This window comes from Poeciliopsis prolifica, unplaced genomic scaffold (assembly GCF_027474105.1).
Source record: "Poeciliopsis prolifica strain line A6 unplaced genomic scaffold, Auburn_PproV2 SCAFFOLD056, whole genome shotgun sequence".
NCBI lineage: Eukaryota > Metazoa > Chordata > Actinopteri > Cyprinodontiformes > Poeciliidae > Poeciliopsis > Poeciliopsis prolifica.
The window spans coordinates 3,032,744-3,054,793 of NW_026562431.1; the positions used below are offsets into that span (position 1 = coordinate 3,032,744).

General features: G+C 37.9%; 1 protein-coding gene across 1 annotated transcript; it reads left to right on the top strand.

Moving 5' to 3' along the window:
* The first annotated feature begins 347 nt into the window (after nt 1-347).
* On the top strand, nt 348-21,456 carry LOC129379151 (integral membrane protein 2B-like). The gene is given in 8 exon segments (XM_055059779.1): nt 348-610; nt 16,383-16,466; nt 16,469-16,516; nt 18,603-18,671; nt 18,819-18,962; nt 19,057-19,167; nt 19,951-20,101; nt 21,193-21,456. Coding segments are annotated over 8 exon segments (780 nt in total). The 5' UTR covers nt 348-526; the 3' UTR covers nt 21,282-21,456.
* The last annotated feature ends 594 nt before the right edge of the window (nt 21,457-22,050 follow it).

Sequence of the window (22,050 nt, forward strand, 5' to 3'; positions counted from 1 at the left end):
TGCCAGAATAAATTAATATCTGCCTCACATTAATCTTCAATGCAGTGTATGTTTTCCAAAGAAAAAAGAAAGAAAAAACTTAAGTTGGAATTTAATATACAGAATAGGCACATATTTTTTCCTTAAACTTTCGGTTTTATGTTTTTGTTCAGATTATGATTTTTTTTCCCACCATTTTCTATATTTCTTTTTAGCTTATTGTACCATCAATTGTCTTAAAGCAATCTTGAATTTAAAAATCTTCAACTGTATTTTGTTCGCTTAGTTTTATTTAACAATCTTCCAAAAAAAAAAGAACAGGATCGACCCAACTCGTTTTATTTTGGAAAGCCTAGCGGAAGTTGCGCAGGAGCTCCGTATGCTACCTTGATGACCTCCGCGGCTTTGTTTTCACAACATACCAGACTTGGCCGAATAGGAAGTGAACCGACTTCACTTCGGAGCAACTTCTGATATCTTTTTGTCCCTCTCAACCATTTCCTTCGTCGTTGTTCGCCTCTGGGAATCTGCTGCCGACGGTTTCAGGATGGTGAAAGTGTCGTTCAATACCGCTTTGGCTCAGAAAGACGTGAAGAAAGATGCTGAAACTCTGATCCCCGAGGACGAAACGGTGAGGTTGAAAATGGCTTTTGAAGCAGAACGGAAAGAGCGAAAACTAAACTGGTTTTCAGCCTGTTGGCTGTCGTCCGAAGCGCTGCAAAGTAGTTTATGTTCATGTGTAACTTGCCATTAAAAAAATAAAAATAAAAATGTCGTGTTTTGCGTGGCATTAAAACGTTTAGAAATTCGGAATTCGGCCGGACGTTACTTCCTGATTTGGCTTTTAGCGTTTTATTGGACTTCAACAGTAACGGCCATTAAAGGCACGTTTTATGTCCTCGTCAGTTTTCGCTCCATTTCGTTTCGCTTCCCACTCTTTAGGTACAAGGATTTGTTGCCAAAATGAAATAAACTCGTAATAATCTCCACGGTTGAACTCGACGTCGGCCTGGAGTTGGATTCCTGTCGGTTGAAGCGCGAGCGCAGTTGAGTTTCTTTTTCCTCGCGCTCTGTTTGGGAACCAAAACTTAAATAACGCACATAACTGTTGTTTTTAAAAATTATAAATCATAAAATGAACGAAAAATAATAGTAGGGAATAAGTTTCGCCTCTTCTACCACGTAGGTTTAGGTGTTTGCGTGTGCAATTTGGCTTAAATATCGCGATATTCAAGTATTGTAAACCGCCGAGTCACCTTATTTCAGAAAAAAAAACGTGTTATAGCGGTTTAAAACTAGAAATCTTCAACGCTCTCAAATGAGTGTATTTCAAATTGAAATATTGTCATTTTTATTGTAATGAGTTCTCTTGAGAATCTACTTTTTCAGTCCTGCTTTATCCTGTTGCAGGGTTTTGTGGAGACCTGAGGAGAATTAGATTTAGGAGTCTTGCTTCTCCTAAGCGCATTGTTAAAAGAGATTGAACTTATAACTTTATGTTGGTGGAAAGCTTTTAAAACTAGTTTTTATTATGTTAACAATTGGTACAGTAGTAGCATGCGTCCCTAACCGTATTCTGACTAAATTGCTGTCTTTACAAAGTCCATCAAAGTGGTTTCATGTGACTTTAAAATAGTAGGAGTTCCTGAAGTACTTTTAATGAATAGGACAAATGATTTAGGTATTTGAGTTCTTATGTATTGGGCCTGCATTGCTATCTTAACTGTGTCAGCACTGTAAAAGCAAACGGATAAGCAGAGGAAGTTCTTGTCATCACATCAACTCTCACTCCCTTGGACACCTCACTCTGTGTTTTGTTGTTCTATCTAATCTCCTGACAGTTTCAGAAGGGAACGCTTTCCTTTCCACAGCTGGTGAAAAACGTGTCGGCAGTAAAAACTGTGTGAGTTCTGATCGGCTTCCTGTAGTGGGCCGGGCTCACTCACATGTGAGTGCAGCTCCAGAGTGTGACAGTTTCTCCTGAGGTGTTCGTTTTTTTATTGTTTTTTTATTTTCAGATTCACGCGTTTCACCTTCCAAAAAAACACAGCGAGGAACGCCTTTTGTGATGTAATGCTTGCAAAAGAGAAATGATTCAACCTTTCAGAGCAGAGCGGGTTCTGCTGATTCGTGTTAAATCTGTTGGGGTAAAAGTTCTTCACAATTCCTTTTTCTCTGCCAAGTTGCCACCCTGTTGTGAAACAAAGTTGTTGTTTTTTTCTTATTCAAGCAGAGGAAGTTTTAGCTCTTTGCGTGCAAGTAGAAAGAGAGATAGAGAGAGAGACAGAGCAGAGTCTCAGCTCTGTGCAGATAAACTGCTCTGTTGCAAAATCGGATATGTGCGTTTGGTACAAGTCGGAGATAAAGTGAGAGAGACGACATTTTCTGCGCCGTATGAGGCGGTTTTCCAATCTTGGTTTCAACGACGTGGCTTTGTGGATTTTGTGGCCTGCAGTCTTGTTTCGTTTTGCGAGCTCGTTCTGTGCAACCCTTATCTCGACGAGTTTAACGTTTCCTGTTTTGGGGAACGGAGTGCGTGCAAACACAGCGAGCTCTGGACTTGGCTTGGATTGTTTTGTGTCGAACTGGATAACAAAAAAAGAAAAAGAAAAAAAGGCTGGATCTGAAATGTGTAGCATCTTGTTATCAGCCTAATCCAACTCCTTTTATAATCATCCTAATCTTACAGAAAAACACTGCAACTGAAATGCAAAAGGCTGTTTTAAAGGATATGATGACAGTATCAAAGTGATATAAGGTGACACCAATCTGTGCTGAGCCAAACTTTAAATAACAGGCAGCAGCTCACGGCCCATATTTTTGGGAGTGGCCTGTACATGTTTTTCTTATTTATTTTCATTCATAAATGCATTTTTTGCTGACATTATGCTTCATATAAGACTCATATGAATATACTCGGGTGTTTTAAAATGTCTTAAAATTTTTAAGTTACAATATTAAACCTTCCACCATCAGTTTGTATCATCGGTTCATATCCAATTGCGTATAGTTTAATCTATTAATGTAGTGTTACTTGTAGGCCTGCTATGATAACTAATTTTGCTGATCAGAAATGATCGCAGTAAGCCATAATACTGTTGTTTTGAGACCATTTTTAAATGATATAATGGTAATGGGATAAAAATGCAAGAACACATTCTGAACAATCAAGAAACTTTAAATTCTGATGGATATTTAACCCTGGAACTGGAAGACATTTTAAATATTCAGAATAAATAAACAAAACAACAAGTAAAACGAATTATGACGTTTCTGTAAACCAAATGGCCCTTCAAAAAAATGGTCTAGTTGAGACCAATGCACCATATTGAAGACTTTTCTCATCTAGATTTTGGTAGAAAGAGGAAGAGAAAAGAGAAAAATAATACATTGTGCAAATAGGAATTATTAAGCTCATTTTAATTGATTAAACTATTAAATGATTTATTGCTTATTGAGACAGCCCTAGTAATTTGCATTAGTAAAAATAATTATTTTTTTGTGAATAGGGCACCAAATGGTTTCCAGCCCAGGGGCTGACATTCTTGTAAATCTGGTCCTTTTTTAATTTTTTTATTTATTTATTTTTCTTCTCTTTTTTTTTTTTTTTTTTTTTTTGTTGACCGTTTATTACTTGAAACGGTTTTGTCAATTGTTGGGATACATTATGATTTGAAGACTTTAACTGCTACTTAGAAATGGAAAAACAAGTTTCTTTAAGCTCCTCAACAAACAGGGAGTTTAGAGTAAATATGACCGTGCTTCTGTCAGGTTTCATTTACCATCCAGATACTTAGAGGAGCAAATTAGTTGGCCGACTCAGTTGCAAACTTTAAACATGAAAAAGCTCCAAAGAATCAGAACGTGTTCGATCATGTTAAGTGTTTCCCAGCAGGAATGATCCACTCAACAGCAGAACCTTCAATTACACATTAATGCAGGAATTTGCGGGTCATGTTTAGGGCTGGAGGATATTGGTGTATGTAGCAACAACTCCGAGACTTAGAGATAAACACACAAGTAGACAGTGTTAATTAAACCTGTCACAATAACACATTTTGCTGGACAATAAATCGTCCCCTTCCTGACTGATGTAAATGATAATATTGTCATTTTGAGACCATTTTCAAGTTAAGGTATTGATAATAGCAAAGTAACACAAGGACTGATAAACTTTCGTTTTGCAAATTAACTGCAAGTTTTGTTAATTATCCAGGAACACAACCAAAAGCTTAAATAATACCACTTATGATGTCTCTGTTTGTTATTGCAACAATCAAACGGGACATGTATTTTCAAGTAAGGCGTGTATCCAACTATTGATGGGAAAATTTAGATTTCCATCTGAAATAATTTTCCTAAACAAAGTTACCCCTGCCATGCCTCTCCTACATCCTATCTGCCATTTAAGCAACAAGAGTTACTAAATATATGACTTGCATACGACCTGATAGCTTACATATTTAACTAACATTTATTGCTGTCCAAACAGTTTCTTTCCACATGCTTGTTGTTTTCAGTACATTTTATGATGGAGAATAATTTTAAATATTGCTGCAGCCCGGTTAATTATTTAGTGAAACACATTTTAATAGAATATCTAATTCTCAAAACAATGTAGCATTAGAACTGTGCAAATTACTTCACATCAGTGAGTATCTTTCTGTAATCATTTCTTTAAGAGGAAATATATTTAACCCTTGATGTTAAAAAGCAGTTTATTATTAAGATGTACAGATTACGGCCTCTCTTTGTAACTTTTGCCTTCTTTTGTCAATTTAATGGTGTTAATAGTGCAATAAAATTGGCTAACAATACTTTTTTACCATCACTTCTATCTGTATCTTAATAAATACTTCTAAATATGGAAATAAACTACATGTTTATCATCACAAATCTGCAGAATTAAAAAAAAAATTGAATTTGCTTCTTGTGCCTCGAGTAGCGAAGGTGCTATTGCCTAGTAACTAGTCACTCCTTTAGTGATAAAGTAATTAGGACAGACGATGACAGTACCTGCTGCAGCTAAAAACATGCTGCAGGTTTATTTTTGTGGAAACAGTGGCTTTGTGTTTCCTTCATGGACACAATCATCGCCTTTCACTGCGGGCGTACCGACAACCAACTTTGCCTGAATGGAAAAGTTTTCTACGGCACAGGAAGCGGCTCCGCTGGTTTAACAACGCACGCCTCTCCAAAAAGGAACCAGAAAACGGAAATATTCAAATGAATCCTTTCATCGTGTCGGTTATCGTTTTACATCCTGAATAAAACCTTGAAAATAATGATAATTTTAGTTGTCTGCTTGGAAAACCGACACTCCTGCGTCGTAACATGAGCCGCCCTGAATGCCACCTTGTTTCTGTGTCACAAATCCTCTGAACTTACAGGTGCAACAGAAGGGGCTTTCTCTTTCGCTTTCCCTGAGTTTCCAGTGCCAGCGTTCAGGCAGCCATTTTCATTGCTTTCTCAGCAAAATTTAGGAGTTGGAAAATGGGCGGCAAGATTCGTCAGGTGACCAGCTGAGCTGGACCGGACTGATTAGAGTGATAGACAAACACTGTAACCAGAGTACCGCAATGTAAACCGTCTGATGAGCTGGTGTGGAGTGACTCAGTGGATATGCAGCGCTCACGAGAGAAATTTTTAACATTTTCCTCTCTTTCTCTGCTTGTTGAACTCCACTGTAGTCTCTCATTCATCAGCTATTCTCTACAAACTTGAAAACTTCAACAAACGATTTGGGTAAAATATTTAAACGGGAGTATTGTTTTAGGGTGTTTGCACACCTGATAGTCCGTATCAAACTCACTTCTATTGAGGCTGAAATCACACTGGCAGAAACCACAAAGGAAAAGGCGACAGGAAGTAGTTGGAGTATGATGGCCTATCATGGTTTTTAATGACTTATTGCATGAACAAACTAATTCACTTGTGATTTCCTATTTCATGGAAATATTGCAATTGTAAAATTGCACTGTTCAACATTACCTGAATATTGACTAAATTTTGCGCACATTTGTCATAAAAACACAGCTGCTAAGTGCAGCTTCCTTCTTCGCAAAATATTAACAAAAATGGAGTGGTGGCAAATTTTAACAGTTGCAGGATTTATTTTTTCATCTTTGGTGAAAGACCCTAAAATATTTCTCCTTCTAGCGCTAGACTCACATGTTTGTTTTGGTTGTATTTACCAGAATGCCCTGTGCTACAGTCTGCTTCCTGCTTTTGGAGTGCTCTCTAGTCCGCCTGGTGTTCACATATGTATTCAAACCGCGCCAAAGTTCACGTCAACCAAACTCAGACGAAGATTTTTTAGTTCGCTTTCTTGGAGTTCAATTGGACGTTCACACAAATGAACTGACCGGCATTCGATTGAAGCGGACCAAACAGGGCTGGTGTGAGCGCACCCTTAGCTTCTAATTGCTTCCAGGACATCCTCTGTGGTGTGTGTGATGTTGCTTAGCCTATTACAGACTCGTGAGAAGTGTCTCCAGAGGATTTCAGATTGAACATACTTACAGTGCAGGTTTTTGCCTAGTGGGTGCGTGCTGGATTAGACTCGTTGATAGCAGCTTTCCCCTTCAGACATATCCTGCTTCATTCTCTAAAGCTTTATTGCATAATAAGTAAATTGTTACATTTAGCTTCTAAAGATATATCTGAATCAACACGTGGAGCTAAAGTTTTTAATAAACTCATGTTATTTTTTGCAACCCTAACATGAGTTCTGTTAATAATTTGGCCCTCTAACGCATCTTAAAATAAGTTATTTAAAAATATGACTGCTTAGAGTGAAGATGACTGTCGGGAAACCCCAGATAGAGGGGGAAACTAACCTTTAACCAGATCAATTAAAAATCCCTTTAAAGGCAGTAGACTTTGCTCTTTGTGTTTCCTGCTTTCCCAACTAGCAGTGAATGGGCAGTTTTCAGTTGGAACTTTATCTATTCCCAGTATTGATTTATAATAGAACAGCCATTATTTCCATTTGAGTTATTTTAGTAGGTAGAAAAGCAGAGTTGAGAGTAAAATTACTTGGAGGATGTTTCCCAATAAGTGTCCCAGACCTAACTTAACCTCTAGCTGGTTTATCTTGAGGTTGACACGATGGCGCGCCACAGCTTATCCCCTCACAGGTTCACACGTCACTCTGCGCGCTGCGCTGCCGGTGTATCAAAGGTCTCCGCTGAGCCGACGCTCTGTTAGACAGCAGCAGCTGTAGTGTTTGAGTCGGGAGATGTAGCATCATCACCTTTCCCTGTATGGATTTCTGAAGAAATACACTAAAATCTGGATGTGGGATATGACAGTGTTGTGGTTCCAATTATTATATTTAGGTCCAAGAAAAAAATTATAGAAATTTGGAGTAATCCGAACTTCTTACTACAATGGAGTTGACAGACGTTTTCTACAACACATAAAATATTGTTGTTTAAGATACTAAAAGAAAACCGTTCTCAACATAGTATTTGAAATAGATTGCCCAATAAAAAAAAAAAATCTTAAATATTTTTGTTTTTAATCAAAGATGTGACTTTTCAAATGAAAAAAGATCACAAATAGATCTAGTATTTGGTAGATCTATTTTTCTCATAATTGTTGAACAATTTGAAAAATTTGTCAAATCGAAAGTTTTGTTTTCCTTCAGTGAAACTACAGCTTTGATTTCATCATAATTATACGTAGCGGCGCACAATATATTGGCACTGTTATTGGAATTAACCGATGTTAGTTGCTTTTAACATATCGGTATTGGTCTGATATGAACAACCGATGTTTATCTTCATTTTGTTCATCTGTAAGGTCGTTTTTTCCAAAGGTGTCAAAATGGTAGATAATATCAGTAAATATTGTTGTGGGCCTTAACAGCACTATTACTATCAGATATTGATATATGTCCAACTTTTCATGTCCCCAATTATAAATATAAATAGATCGTTAATGGAAGGAAAAGAACTAAAAAGTTATAAATAATACTTTGTGTAGAAAGCTTTTCAAGCCTTTTTCTACTCAGTTTTGCCAGCTTATGTGATGCGCAATAGACATTTGAGAAAAGTTTCCTTTTTTGTACAACGTGTTTCGGATTGTTTCGTCCAAATTAGAACAGCTTATTTGAACTGAGGCTGATCCTGTGGTTTCCCCGCTGAGCGTAACGAGGAAAAACGTGTTAATAAAGCCTTCTCCGTGTTGTAAAGTCCAAAGTACAGCGCCATGTAAAACTTGCTGTTATGTGGTTGTTGTTCCACTTCTTTCTGTTTGCATTTCTTGCTCCATGTCTGAAATTACAATAACCATTTCAACCCAGCTTGAGTTTTTTTGTTGCTGTTGTAGGAAAACAAAACTTACATGTCTGAGTAATTTTACGGTCTCTTCTGAACCTTTTCTAACCCTTAATATTTCAACCCAACATCGCCTGGCTCATTTTAGCAACACAAATATGACAGGGAATCGGTTCACAAGACGTTTTTCCAGTAGCGCTGCACCGATCCGATGTCGTCATCTGTATCAGTCCCGATATTGAAACAAATATCGGGGCAGATCTAGTCAGTCTAATTCTATAATTTGTGCTCTTAGCGATGTCATGCTGTATTATTTATTTAACAATAAGAATTTCTAATTTTACCGTGTGAACAATGAAAAGGAAGATTTGTTGCAATTTATGTTTTACATATCTGACCATGGTAGAGAATCTGTTGTTTGTGTGAGTTTGAATTTTTTTATCATTTATTTTACATTGGCTGTTTCACTCCCAATTGCACAGACTGAACAATTTAAACTTGTTGTTTGTCCAAGCTTGTGAAGCTAGCTAAATTTGTAATTCAGTAAATGTCTGTTTTTTTAAAAAAAAATCAAACGGTTTAAGTCAATTCAGCACTGTCTTTCTGTATCGTATCGGCCGATTCTACCAATATCGGTATTGGTGTCAGAAGTGAAAAAAGTGGATCAGCGTGTCCCTATTTTTAAGATTATTTTTACTGAAATGTTCTCATTTATTCTAAGTAGAGCAAAACCAAATGTAAAAGAAAAAGTAATTTGTTGTTTGATGTGTTGATCTCTTGATCAACACATCAACACATCAAACAACAAATTACAATTTTGAACCAATAACAAGAAAAGTCATTTTTTCTGTTCAGATCATGACCTGATAATTTTATATCAACTTTGAAGATGAAAACGTTTGAAATTCGAATTTCCATTTGGTGGAGAGCCTAAAAGATTTGAAGAAAGAATGCGTTAACTTGGTGTGCTATTTGCCAGAAGGCTAATCATTAGTGAAAATAGTTAGATATTGCTTTTTATGCGGCTGTTTCAGTCAGCCTTCTTACCACATCATGAAACTGCTTGTGTAGGCAGTGGAGTTTCCTTCCTTGTGCCACTTTCTGTAAACTCAAATCACCTTCTGAGCTGTTTCATTCCCGGTCAGGAGGAGTTTTCTGGTCCACTGACCATTGCTACACCTTCACATAACGACACAAGTTTGGACCAAACACCTTGCTAGCTTCACACATGGTTTTCCAATCCTGCACTCTCTGGTTAGCATCTCAGGCATGTGGACCGCTTGAAAAGGATTACAGCCTAATCAAGGAGAGAGGGACTCAGCCACAGAGCTCTTTGGCTGCCTCCCACCGAGCGCCGCCGCCCCACTAAAACTCAAGAAGCGGGTGAGAGAGAGGTGGATTAAGGAGACAGGCAGGAACCGAGTTTGGCAGCGCTGGGGTCCAGACAGCGCAGGTTCACACGGCCGCTTCCCTCTTTTACAGCTGACGCTTAGTGCAACTTCATAAGCCGGTCATAATGGCGTCCTAATAACAAGGCTGCTTCTTAATACCTGCTACGTGAAATGAAGCCGACCGATTTCTAGTGGAAGAGGAGGATTTAACTGTTTGTAAATCACTTAAACGTTTTGTGAAGCTAATTAATCCTCACGTGGTTTCTTAAGAGTCGCGGTCATTTGGTTCCCCGCAAGCTTCTTACTCTGTATGCAGTCTGGTTGGGGGCGCACTGGCTCACAAAGGTTTTGTTTGTTTTTTTGTTTTTTGTTTTTTTCTCTCTGCGTTGGTTTTCGGCAACTGATGGTCCGACGGGATACCCCTCAGCCTCTCCTGACCGTCGCGCTGAGAGAGATAATAGTATTTGTTGCATTTTAGTCATTTTCCAAGATGACCTACTTTGGTTATTTGGGAGTGTGCAAACCTTTTCTAGCATTTTCCTCTGAAATTTTTGGTATCAACAAAGTACTGATCTAATCCTCTAACCAGTCCTTCTTGGAATCAGCGTAGCCTGCTGGCTGCTTGCAGAGTTGAGGGTTTAGAGTTTCTTCTGTTTGTGTTGGTGCGCTGAAATTAAAGCTGTTCTGGACACCGATACTCGGCCATCGACACAGAAATGCAACCTTTTGCTTGTTGGAAGAAATATTTTGAGCCACTTAGCTCTATTTCTATATAACATGGTCATAGTCGTAGACAGATAGAGAGGTGCCTTTAAAATAAATCCTTAGCTTTTAGTTATATAAAAAAATTTAAACATAAGGAATTTTTATATTTTAGTACAGATTTTGTAGAATTACTATAAAAATATAAATATATATAGTTTTATGTTTATTTCATATGTATTTCTTGGCCTTTTTATGATGCTAATTAATTATTGATTTAAAATACATTCAGACTGTTTTCTAAATCGATACTGTTATACCTATACAGTAATGTTTACAGACCTGCTAACAATCCTGAATTTAGTTGTTTATTGTCTTACAAGCCACTAAGATGTCTCCTTCAGTGCAAACAAAAAAAAACAGGTAACACTTGTCGTTTCTTAACATCTAGTGGCTTTTCTGACTATTGTACAACTTCTTTATTTCAAAAAAACATAGGGAACTAGGAACTCATGCTGGTGCTGACGCATCGGTGCAAGTGTTCCTCTATCTGCTTCACTAAAACAGACACTTCATTTTCTCTAAAATTGTCTGACACACATAACGATGTTGACTTTGAGATGTGAAAGCTTTTTATATCACCCCAGTGTATGAGAATCCTGGCGGGCCACCAGGTTTTACTTGCATCCCCACCAGACTTTATTTTGTATGTTGGCTTTTCTAAGACTTTTTAGTCGGTGTTTATGGATTGTTCATTATGTCAATCAATAAAACAGAATCACCTAGTGATATTTTCAAATTTTCTGTCAACTTCAACGATTTTTTTAACTGCAGCAAAATGTGAACATTGAAATTTTATTTCACATTGAAAATACAAACTAATAATAAACACTTAGTCATAGCATTTTAAAATATTAACTATTGCAATAACTAGTATTGTTACAATGTTCAGACCACATTTTAGATTCTTTACCTTCTAAAATGTTTTATGTTGCTTCAAACAAGTGGCAGCGAACCTATGACAAACTTAGTTTGAATGCATGTAACCTATAAGTAATTAGCCAATGCTAATAATAATTTGCGATATTTTGTGAAACCCTAAATGCAGTGTTTTACACTATTTTTCTTTCATTTTTCTCATTTACCAGCACTGTTGGTAAATGCAATAATAAAGAAAATAAAAAACTGAATAAAATCATTCAATAATTGTAAAAAATTGTACAAATGAAGTGTTCTTTGTAAAACTTCTGTTTAAATCATCAAAATCAAGCAGAATTATTTTAAAATGGGATAATGAGAGTGGTTCATTATTTCCACATACCTCATGTTAGAGCTCTATGCCAAACCACCAAATTAGGAATTTAATAATAATAGCAATCATTCTGACGAATACAAGCTCAACCAGACATTACTGGAAGTGTAGAAGTACCAAACATAAGCACCTCAGTGTGCGCTGTGAGTCAACGTTATATCTTTACACCTGTCTTTCTGATTACATCACGGTGTGACGTGTTCATAGGTCATTTCAGCTTCCTCAGACTGAGCTGCGTGTACAGATAACCTTAACAAAGATGTTTGTGATACAAATAGGACAGCTTAGAAAGGTCTGCCATTTAACTAATCTAATAACTAGTTTAAAAGATGAGCCATCTCCTTCCTTTCTGTTCTGTAGAATCAATGAGGCATAAACATAGATTTCCTGCCTTGTTTAGAAACTGTTTGCGTATAACATCAAGTATCTACTGCTTACATGGTATTTGATCAAATACCATGATCAAATTGTTAAACTACTACTATGTTTAGTAGTTTTTACTTTAGTTTTGATTACTGATACCATACCTAACATATTTTAAGTTATCTGTGTTTATATTCATGCTTATTTAGATTTGTAGCCTTTTTTTTGCCTATGTAATTAGTCTCCAAAGTTGAATTATCCACATAATCTTACTTTAATCTCTTTTAGCATGTAAAGCCAAATTTGTGGTAGAAAAACTCCTTAACAGCTGAAATTAGTATCATAAGGGACAAGATGTCTCAACCAGAATCTCCCTTAATGTTGATCACGAAAGACGTTGCGTTTCCATTACACATGTGCACAGCACTTTGTTGATATTCCTGCTAATGCAAAAAAAAAACAAAAAAAAAAACACAATTTGCCATTTCTCTGTTAAGTAAGAACATTATCCTCCTACCATTTATTGTCTCTGTGGTTTTTGGCAGCAGTAACAGCCGAGTTATTGATCACGTGATTTGTGTGATGCAAAAAGTCATTTCTGTCACAGTTTTGCGAAGTACACTAATTTTGATACGGCCGAAAAACCACCTCAAACTTTTTTTAATCAGAAAAACGTGAATTTTTGGCGCCTTCCCATTAAGCTAATTTGTTTTTGTAATTCCAATTTGCACAATTGTACAGTCAATTGAAACGTAGTTAGAGACTCCCTAAGCCACCAAGTTAGACCAACTTCATGAAAAAAATAGTTTTCTCATGATGTCTTTCTTTTGAACATCTCTCTTTATTTCATTTGCTGTTGCGTCTTTCCGATCATGTTGAATAACCCAAACGGGGCGATCAGACGACGGTGTGTAGTCACGGCTTCATTTCAAGAAGACTTTCAGATGGCTGCACATACTGTTCCTCCTGCGTGAGGCATCGGTATACTTGAATGTGCAGACAGAAGTGTGTGGTAATGAGGGCGTGTGAGTTGCGCTTGTGAAATTCTGGTCCGAAGGCCTGTCGGGTCTTGTTGGAGAAGTTTTACGAAGAGGTGGTGAAACAGGAAAATCAGAGCGTCTGCATCCAGAGGCAACTCTCAGAAACTTCCTGACATGTGGAAGGCCTGCTTATTTTTTAACTCCCACTTAGGGCTAATAAAGATTGAAATAGAGGTAAAAATCAGCTTGACGTATCATAACCACACATTTAAGTATGTTTTTTTTTTTTTTTTTTTTACCTTTTACATGGAAAACAGTTTTCAAGTATTTAGTAAGCATAACTTGCTTCCACTCCACTCCCTACATGTGTGAGCCCTCTCTAATAAAATCAGCCTTTAATCTTTAATCTGCCAAGCCTGTATAAACCTACACATAAAACTGAACCTCCTGATTAAAAGAAGACTCACAGCAGCTGGTTTAGAGAGATACCAGTTAACCAAGCTGAAAAGTACTCAAATGGATGTTTTATTTTTCGACAAATCTCTCCGTTGTAGTTTTTGGCTCGTCGGACTTGTTTCTGTAGCATGAATGGGAGTGGCTGGATGTCTGTAATGAACGCCGTTTGGAATAGGCTCTTTCGTGCCTCGCTGGTGAAAACATTTGGGAAGCCATTTGACAAAAACCACCTGTTCAGAAACGCTGCTTCAGAACTGAGTCATTTCTCATTCGGGTTCCTCTTTTTATTCTTTTTTTAGTGTTAGTTCCTTTTTTTCCAGCCTCAACGTCAAGGCCCTCCTCAGCGGCTTTCCAGCCTGTCAAAAACTGACCACCTATTATGCAAAGGTCCTCTTTGCCCCAAAACAACTTTTCTTCGGTTCTCTTTTTCCCAGCAGTTGCTCTGCTCCTCTTATCGGTGTCCAGGAAGAGTCATTGTTTTTCTTTTTGAATTTCCTGTATGCTGAAGGGAGGCCTGAAAGTGCTGACCGTCCATCTGTGTTTTTTCTCATGAATGAGGCATTTTGTGCCAACGTCGGTTCAGCGGGACAGCAAACTTTCTGAATACGAAGGCGCACGTCATACTGGTCGGGTTATAAATTGGAAAGTCTTCTAATAATTGTATGAAATTGTACAAGTGGAACTAACATGCTCTGTTAGTTCCACTTTGCAATTATGCACTGCTTTTGTCCATTGTGGATTTTCTAATACAAAAACATAGGAAGTGCTTAAGATTGAATGAATTCTTTTGGGATAACAGCAACACAATGGCTACATAAAACAAAACAAAAAAAGTACCCATTTGTTATATTTTCACTCTTACTTTGTGTTGATGGAGAAACATGGCATTGTGTCCTTGAAGTCAAGTCTGTGTAGAACATTTTACTAACAAGGGCAATTCAGAGTGACTTACATAACCATTTATGAAACAAGAATTTAGTCAAATACCATGATCAAATTGTTAAGCACGTCAAATGTATTAATTAATGTTCCAGTTATTAGGAATCAAAAGCAGGCGGGTTTTTAACCTTAGTTCAATGGAACTTGAATTTTGGTACTTCCAGATTTGTGGTGCATGGAAGCTGAATTTTTATTTTTTTTAAAGAAAAAATTTCAGTCTTTTGGGAAATGTTTTCTTTAACAAAAACATAAATACATGAATAAAAAGATAGCTAAGCAAAAAATTGACTTTGAAAGTTAAGACAGTTTGATGCTTTCCTTCCTGTTCCTGCTTCGTGCCGCCTGTCACAGTCTGTGGGAACACACAGGAAATGTTGGTGTCCCTGAGCTGCACTGGGTGGTACTGCTGTAAACAGACGACATGGCTGCAAAGTAAAACTAAAGCGTTTAGTTTTACTTTCAAGTTGTGTCAAATCAAAAGCGGAATAACAGATTTTTACTATTTCTCAACTTGTAGACTTGGACTTTGGCTTTTCTTGGAAGAGCCTGTTGTTTTCTCAAGCTTGTTTTCTTTTGATGGGGGTTTACACAAGACTGCAAGATCTGACATAGTTTAGCTCACGCAAACAGGAAGCAAGGCTGGGCACATTAGGTGGTTTTGAATTAACTACTTGCACTTTTATACAGATACGTATGCCTGCTTTCAGGCTTGATGCTTTGATTTTGCAAAGTGAGGTTGAGAAATGGTACTCATCTGTTTCTCGTTTCACTGTGTCTTTTGTGTGTGTGTGTGTGTGTGTGTGGGGGGGGATTCTCCCTCAATCTCCATGTCTGCTTGTGGTCTGCTTTGTGATGAGTCACGCTACCCTCTGTGTTCTTGTAAAGAGAAGTGAAACCTTCATCTGATCTAATAATAAAAAATAAAGGTGTTTGTTTTTTTGCACAAAGACCCACTTTGGCCTTCCGTCACACCCAGGCCTCTGGTCGACTTTGTCTGGAGGCTTTCCAGACTTCCTGTTTGTGGTCAAGCTCTGATCTTTTCTATTCCCAGATCATCAGCTACCTGAAAGCTGGCAAAGACTTGAAATATCATCAACATTTGAAGACATCAAAATTTAACCAGGAATGGACACTGCAAAATATCCCTTTTCAAAAACAAGGGGGAAAACAGTACAAAAATAGAGTATAATGTTCTTAAAATAAGAAAACTTATCTGCCAACAGAACAAGAAAATTTATCTTACCAAGATTTTCCAAAACAAGAAAAAAAAATACCTAACCAAGATGAATCTACAAATATCTTAAAATTAGTGTGTTTTACTTAAAACAAGCCAATTTTACTTGAACAAAAAAGATATTATTTTATGAAAAATATTCTCAAATCTCTTGGTGAGAAAAAGGATCTTGTTAGAAAAAAAAAAAACAAGCATAAATCTCCTTAATTTAAGATATTTAATCTTACTAAGTTTTTTGCAGTGTACCTTTTTAGAGTGTTTTTCAAGTAAAACTTTCAAATAGTGTAATACCTATGGAGGGCCAGATCCACTTTTTTCACTTCTGATACCGATATCTGAGGTTTAGTATTGGCGGTTACTGATCTGATACAAAAAACACTTAAAACGTTTTTTTTTTTGTTTGTTTGTTTTTTTCCCGCAGACATAAATGTACTTAATTACATTTTTTGTGACAACTCTCCATCAATACAGCACACATAAATACACCAGCTTGGTCAAACATGCAAAAACAACTTTGATTTGTTCAGTCAGTACAATCAACCATATAATAGCCAGTTGTAAAATAAACAATAGACTGACCGGTAACTCTTTATTTGATGGGTTGAGCATAAGACTGATATGACTCTGTTATACTGACATAACAATATAATATAAAGAAGTCATTGTGTTAATGGGGAAGCTAGCAACAGGCCCAGTGTGCTGCCGTCAACCAATCCCTGACAGCCTCTCTTCTCTCTCCTGCAGGATGCCGAGGCAGCTCTGGTGGTCCGTCGCCAATCTCAAACCTGGTGCTGGTGCATGTGTCTGGGGCTGGCCCTCATGCTGTCCGGGTGGTGGTGGTGGCAGGAGCCTACCTCTACCGCTACTACATCCTGGAGGTGAACACAAGTCATTATAGCGCTGCGGAAGTATCTCAAGTGAGGAAACAAAAAGATGTGGGATATTAGGTATTTTAGACAGAGTCATGTGTCTTTTCTTCACCACACAAGGTTTCCATAGAGTTTAGATGTTAGATCCAGTCATTGCTATATATCCTTGCTGGCTCTGGCGTCTTTATTTCCAGCGGTCATTGGGCGAGAGGTGGGGCGACACAAAGACACACAAACACACCCTAATGGCAATTTAGAGAGACCAATTAGCAGCCATGTTTTTGGTCTGAGGGATGAAGCCCGAGTGCCCAAAGAAAACGCCACGTAGGCTCAGGGTCGAAATGCCAACTCCATGAAGAAAGAAGCCAGGTCGGGATTCCAACCCAACATCAACAAAACACCAATGTGTGAATATGCAGGCAGACAGAAGGACTGAGTGACGAAACGACAACGATATCTGTTGGGATAGACACACGATCAACATTGACAGAAAACACTTCAAATAAGATGTTCTATAGTTTCACATTCAGAGCCGAACAACAATCTAGGGCAGGGGTGTCCAAACTTTTTGCAAAGGGGGCCAGATTTGGTGTGTTAAAAATATAGGGGGGCCAACCTTGGCGGACGTTCTTTACATATAACAGCAATTAATTTAAATACATTTCAGCGAGCTGTTGTGTGTTTCACATTTGCTTTTTTATTTTAATTTCAGCCATCTTAAGCATATGTTTTGGTTCATTTGAAACATACATATCAAAATTCAATTGACATTGAAAATTGAAATTAAATATTCATTTAACTTCACTTTTTTAACACTAACTTTTTTGTAATAGTTGAAGAGAAGTAATTGTACTCTTGGTGCAAATTACATTTGAAACATAAAAAAAAATCTCAAAATGGGAGTTTAATATTTACAGAATTTTTAAACACAATAACAGAGAAATTGTCATATCAACAAGTGCAGGGCTCATTTAAAATATGACAGTAACTATAATGTTGATTAGCACACCTCTCTCTCACTTGGCGACCCGGGGACAGGATGCTGCGCACTAGTGAAACGGTGAAAGGTTTGCAATGCTTTGCGATCAGCGCTGCTACCTCGTAACTAGCCTTTGTAGCATTCTCGTTTGACTCTCGAGCTTTTGTAAAATATTGCTGCTGTGAGATTAAGCTAGCTTCAAGGTGTTTCAGTTTCTCGCTGCGTTCATTACCTGTGATCTTGTCATGTGCCTCAGCATGTTTTGTTTAATAATGTCGCTTCACATTGAACTCTTTAAAAACAGCCACTGTCTCTTTACAAATGAGGCAAACACAGTTGTTACGTATTTCAATGAAGAAATAGTCCAATTTCCACCCATCCATGAACCGTCGGCCCTCGCAGTCAACTTTCCTCCTTTTGCTAATTGCCGCCATTTTAGAAAATTGGGGGGCCTCACATATTAATTTGCTGCTCCTATTTGAGCCTCTAGATGTCAGCACTTAGAACACGCAAGTAACAGCGCTGCTGCCCAATGTATTACACGCAGGCCAGGCGTTATTGATTCTATGACGGAGGCTGCGGGCCGGATGAAAATTGACCACGGGCCGCATTTGGCCCCCGGGCCGGACTTTGGACATGTCTGATCTAGGGGAATGTAGGCGAAGGAAAGGTTTAGCCACTCAACCTTCCACTGCTGGCTAGGAAAGGTGGGTGACATCAACTAACTCACTCACTCTTTTGTTGGCTAGCAACAATGTGCTATGTTTATAGTATAGGCCTGGAATGCCAGCAAGATCATGTACTTGTGGAAATTTCACACAACACACGAACAACATGTTTGCACGTTTAATAGGCGTCCAAATACTATACACCATGAATGTGTAAACAATGCAAAAAGTATGTGTTAACAGCACGTCAGCAAACTGTAAAATATGTGATGTTCTGTTTCAAAAGCGCATCTTGAACTAGAAACATTTTTATCCTGATGTGAACCCTAGACTGATGGACATGGACTGCACAAGCACACTTAGTGTTTACACAATCATCCTCTGTTTATGTGTCAAAATCTCAATATGTTTCTATAAATGTTCTTCTTTTTTTTTCCCCTTACCAAAGCCGGAAGACGAGGTCTTCTTCTGTGGTGTGAATTACCACGAGGAGGACTACATGGTCCCTGATGAGGAGGTTTGTGAAAAATTTATTTTCTCAATATTCACATGTCCTGAAGGTATTTAGTTTTTTTTCCTTTAGAAATAACTTTAAAAATTAGCTGCCAGGCAAAGCTTATTTCAAAGCGACCATGTTGAGTCCTGTACCGGTGTGGTTCCGCAGGCGGAGATGCCAAACAGGAACTTCCAGCGACTGCTGGAAGAGAAGATCAGGGTGCTGGAGCGGGAGCAGGTGGAGTTCATCAATGTGCCCGTGCCAGACTTCGAAGACGGAGACCCCGCTGATATCGTCCACGACTTTCAGAGGGTGAGGAACCTCACAACTCTGAGAGAACAGAACATTTGACAGAGGAGTGCTTAACGTGCCGTTTTTTTTTCATTTTTTGTTTTACCTCTCCCAGAGGCTGACCGCTTACCTGGATCTGAACCTGAACAAATGCTACGTCATCCCACTCAACACCTCCATCGTCATGCCTCCCAGAGATCTTTTGGATCTGCTCATCAAAGTCAAGGTAGCACAAGGTTTTCCTGTGACGCCTGGATTTCCTCAGAGGAAATCCAGGCTGATTTCCTCTCAGGGAACTCGACATGTGTTGTTGTTAGTTGCTCTGAATAAAAAACGATCTAATTTTTTGTGACATCGTAGCGTTTTCGAAACACCCTGACGTGTTGGAGCAGATATTCAGACAGCATTTTTTTCTCCCCTTAATGTAACATAAGGCCTGATGCAACATGTGCAAGTCCAAAGGAATGAATATGCCACATTATTCTTACAACACTCAAATAAAGTAATGGAAATATGTATTGCTGTTCTCCACGCACAACAAATTTAAAGGAAATGTGGCCTCCAAAAAAGAGTGGGTCCCAGAATGTAATGACTAATCTACGGCAGCTTGTTATGGCCATTGTAGAAAGGAGAAGAATAAAGGGGGATCATTTTCTGAAAAAATTTTCTTGAAAAAAAAATTTTGTTTGAAAAGTCAAAACATTTGCTAGAATAAAAACACAAATTTTGAGACCAATCTCAGAAATTTTTGAGAAAAAACCCCCAAAAATTCCGAGTTTGAAAAGTTGTAAATTTTTAGATTAATCTTAGGAATTTTTAAAAAGAAATCAAAAAAGATTTTGAGTTTGAAAAGTCAAAACATTTGCTTGAAAAAACTTCAATATTTTGAGATTAATCTCAAAATATTGAGAATATTTTTTTGTTTAAGATTGAAACATAAGAAGGAAGAATTATTAAAAAAGATAACCAGATTTCTCTGTGACAGAGATGTTTTTTTCCCCTCTGCCAGGCTGGCTCCTACCTCCCCCAGTCGTACCTGATCCACGAGGAGATGATGGTGACGGAGCGTCTTGAGAACGTCGACCAGCTTGGGTACTTCATCTACAACCTCTGCCACAACAAAGAAACCTTCAAGCTGCAGCGCAGAGACACAATTCTGGGTGTGTAGCTTTTCCATGTAACACCACAACACACACAGAACATATGAACATATAACTTCCGCATCTTAAAAATGTTCAAACTTGACAACCATACATTTGACTGTATTTTTTGGGGGGGAGGGTTTAACTGTTAAGTAGAAGGAAATTATAGTTTTCAACACGGTTTTGTGAACATCGCCGCCCTCGAGTGTTCATTAGAGAGATCTGGGTCCCAGCACCAGATTGTTGTGAACAAACAAATTAATTACCAAGCGCTGTTAGATAAAAATCACTCAGAACATTCATAAAATCTCAATGTATTATCTCCTAATAACTTTTCCCACCACATTTTACAACATAAAAGCACAAAACAATTTTTAATTTCAAATTTGTTTGGTGTTCCTGCTTCTTTTCAAAATAGTTACATCTCTCAGAGATTGGATAAAGGCATCCATCTTGCCCCCATTTTTCATTTTGATTTATGCTTGGCCTTTGACTAGGCCAGGGGTAGGCAACTCGAGGGCTGTTCTCCTGCAACTTTTAGATGTGTCTCCAATTCAACACACCTGACTCAAATAATGAGGTCATTAGCAGAACTCTGGAGAACTTGACTGCACTTCAGAGGTGATTCAGTTATTTGATTCAGCTGTGTTGGACCAGGGAGACGTCAAGAGTTGCAGGACACCGGCCCTCGAGGACCAGGATTGCCCACCCCGAGACTAGGCCATTATAACAAGCGAATGTACTTTGAGCAGAACTATTTCTAGCGTATGTTCTTCCAATTTTTCTCTTTTTTTCACACTTTTTACTAAGAACATGGCTTCTGAAGGCAATTGTGGTATTTTTATTTAAAGGTGTTATGAAAAAGGGGTTGAATTCTGAGGGAGGTCACAGTTGTTTGTGTCCACGAAGTTTTTCCTTACACTTAACATTATTTTTGCCAGTCAGAAATCCAAAGAAAACACATTCAAATTTGCGTTTATAATATTATTAGATGTAGAGAAAATTGAAGGCCTTTGAAATACGTTTTCCAAGGCGACTGCCTTTCCTTAGCAGAGGACCCAAAGTGCCGTTCACGCGACATAACGAAGAACCTTTATTCCGTCTCACAGGTATGCAGAAGCGCGAAGCTCTCAACTGCCACAAGATTCGTCACTTCGAGAACAAGTTTGTGGTGGAAACTTTGATCTGCGAGCCTTGAGACGCCTCGACCGAAGCTCTTAAAGTCGCAGGCGCCGGGCGAGATCGTGTTCTTCATCGTCACCTATCTGTTTTTCTGTTCTGCAATAAAGAGTTTTGAGCAAGAGAGAGGAGTGAAATGTGAAGCTGTGTGGTAAATATCTACTGAATGTTAATTAAAGTAAAAGCTTATTATTTTTTCTGTTTCTTTTTCTGCTTGGGAATCATCTAGGAAGCTATGATGCTTAGCCGAAAATCCACGTATAAATGATTTTAATCAAAACGTCTGCAGTAAATAGCAACCGTTCGCTTCTATAGATATGGGTGTTGTTTGCGGTTCTTTAAGTATAAAAATAAAAACCTTCGGAAACAGGGCATCCCACTGATTGTGGTTTTCGAACCTCGACAGACTAGAGAGACTTTTTTAAAAATGTTTGCTGTAGCTAACAACATGCTGCACCGATTGTCTGGAATGCATTCTCAATGGGGGATTACAGAACCATACTTTTTTATTGTTTTTGGGGTTTTTTTTAGCTCTAAAAACAACAGGCAAAAACTGGAAAGGGAAAATCCAGAGGAGGAAGGGCAAGCAGGAAGCACACTTATGTTAAAGTCTTTTTCAAATGTGTTTTTTTTTTAAGTTTCAGTTTTGATAACTTTTTTGTTTTGTTATTTTTCTTGTACTAAATTTGTGTATATAAGCTCTTCAATGAACTCATAAACCAAAAAATGGATTAAAAAAAAACAGCAGTCTGTGTTGTCTTTCATTCACTGTTATTGATTTAATGGCG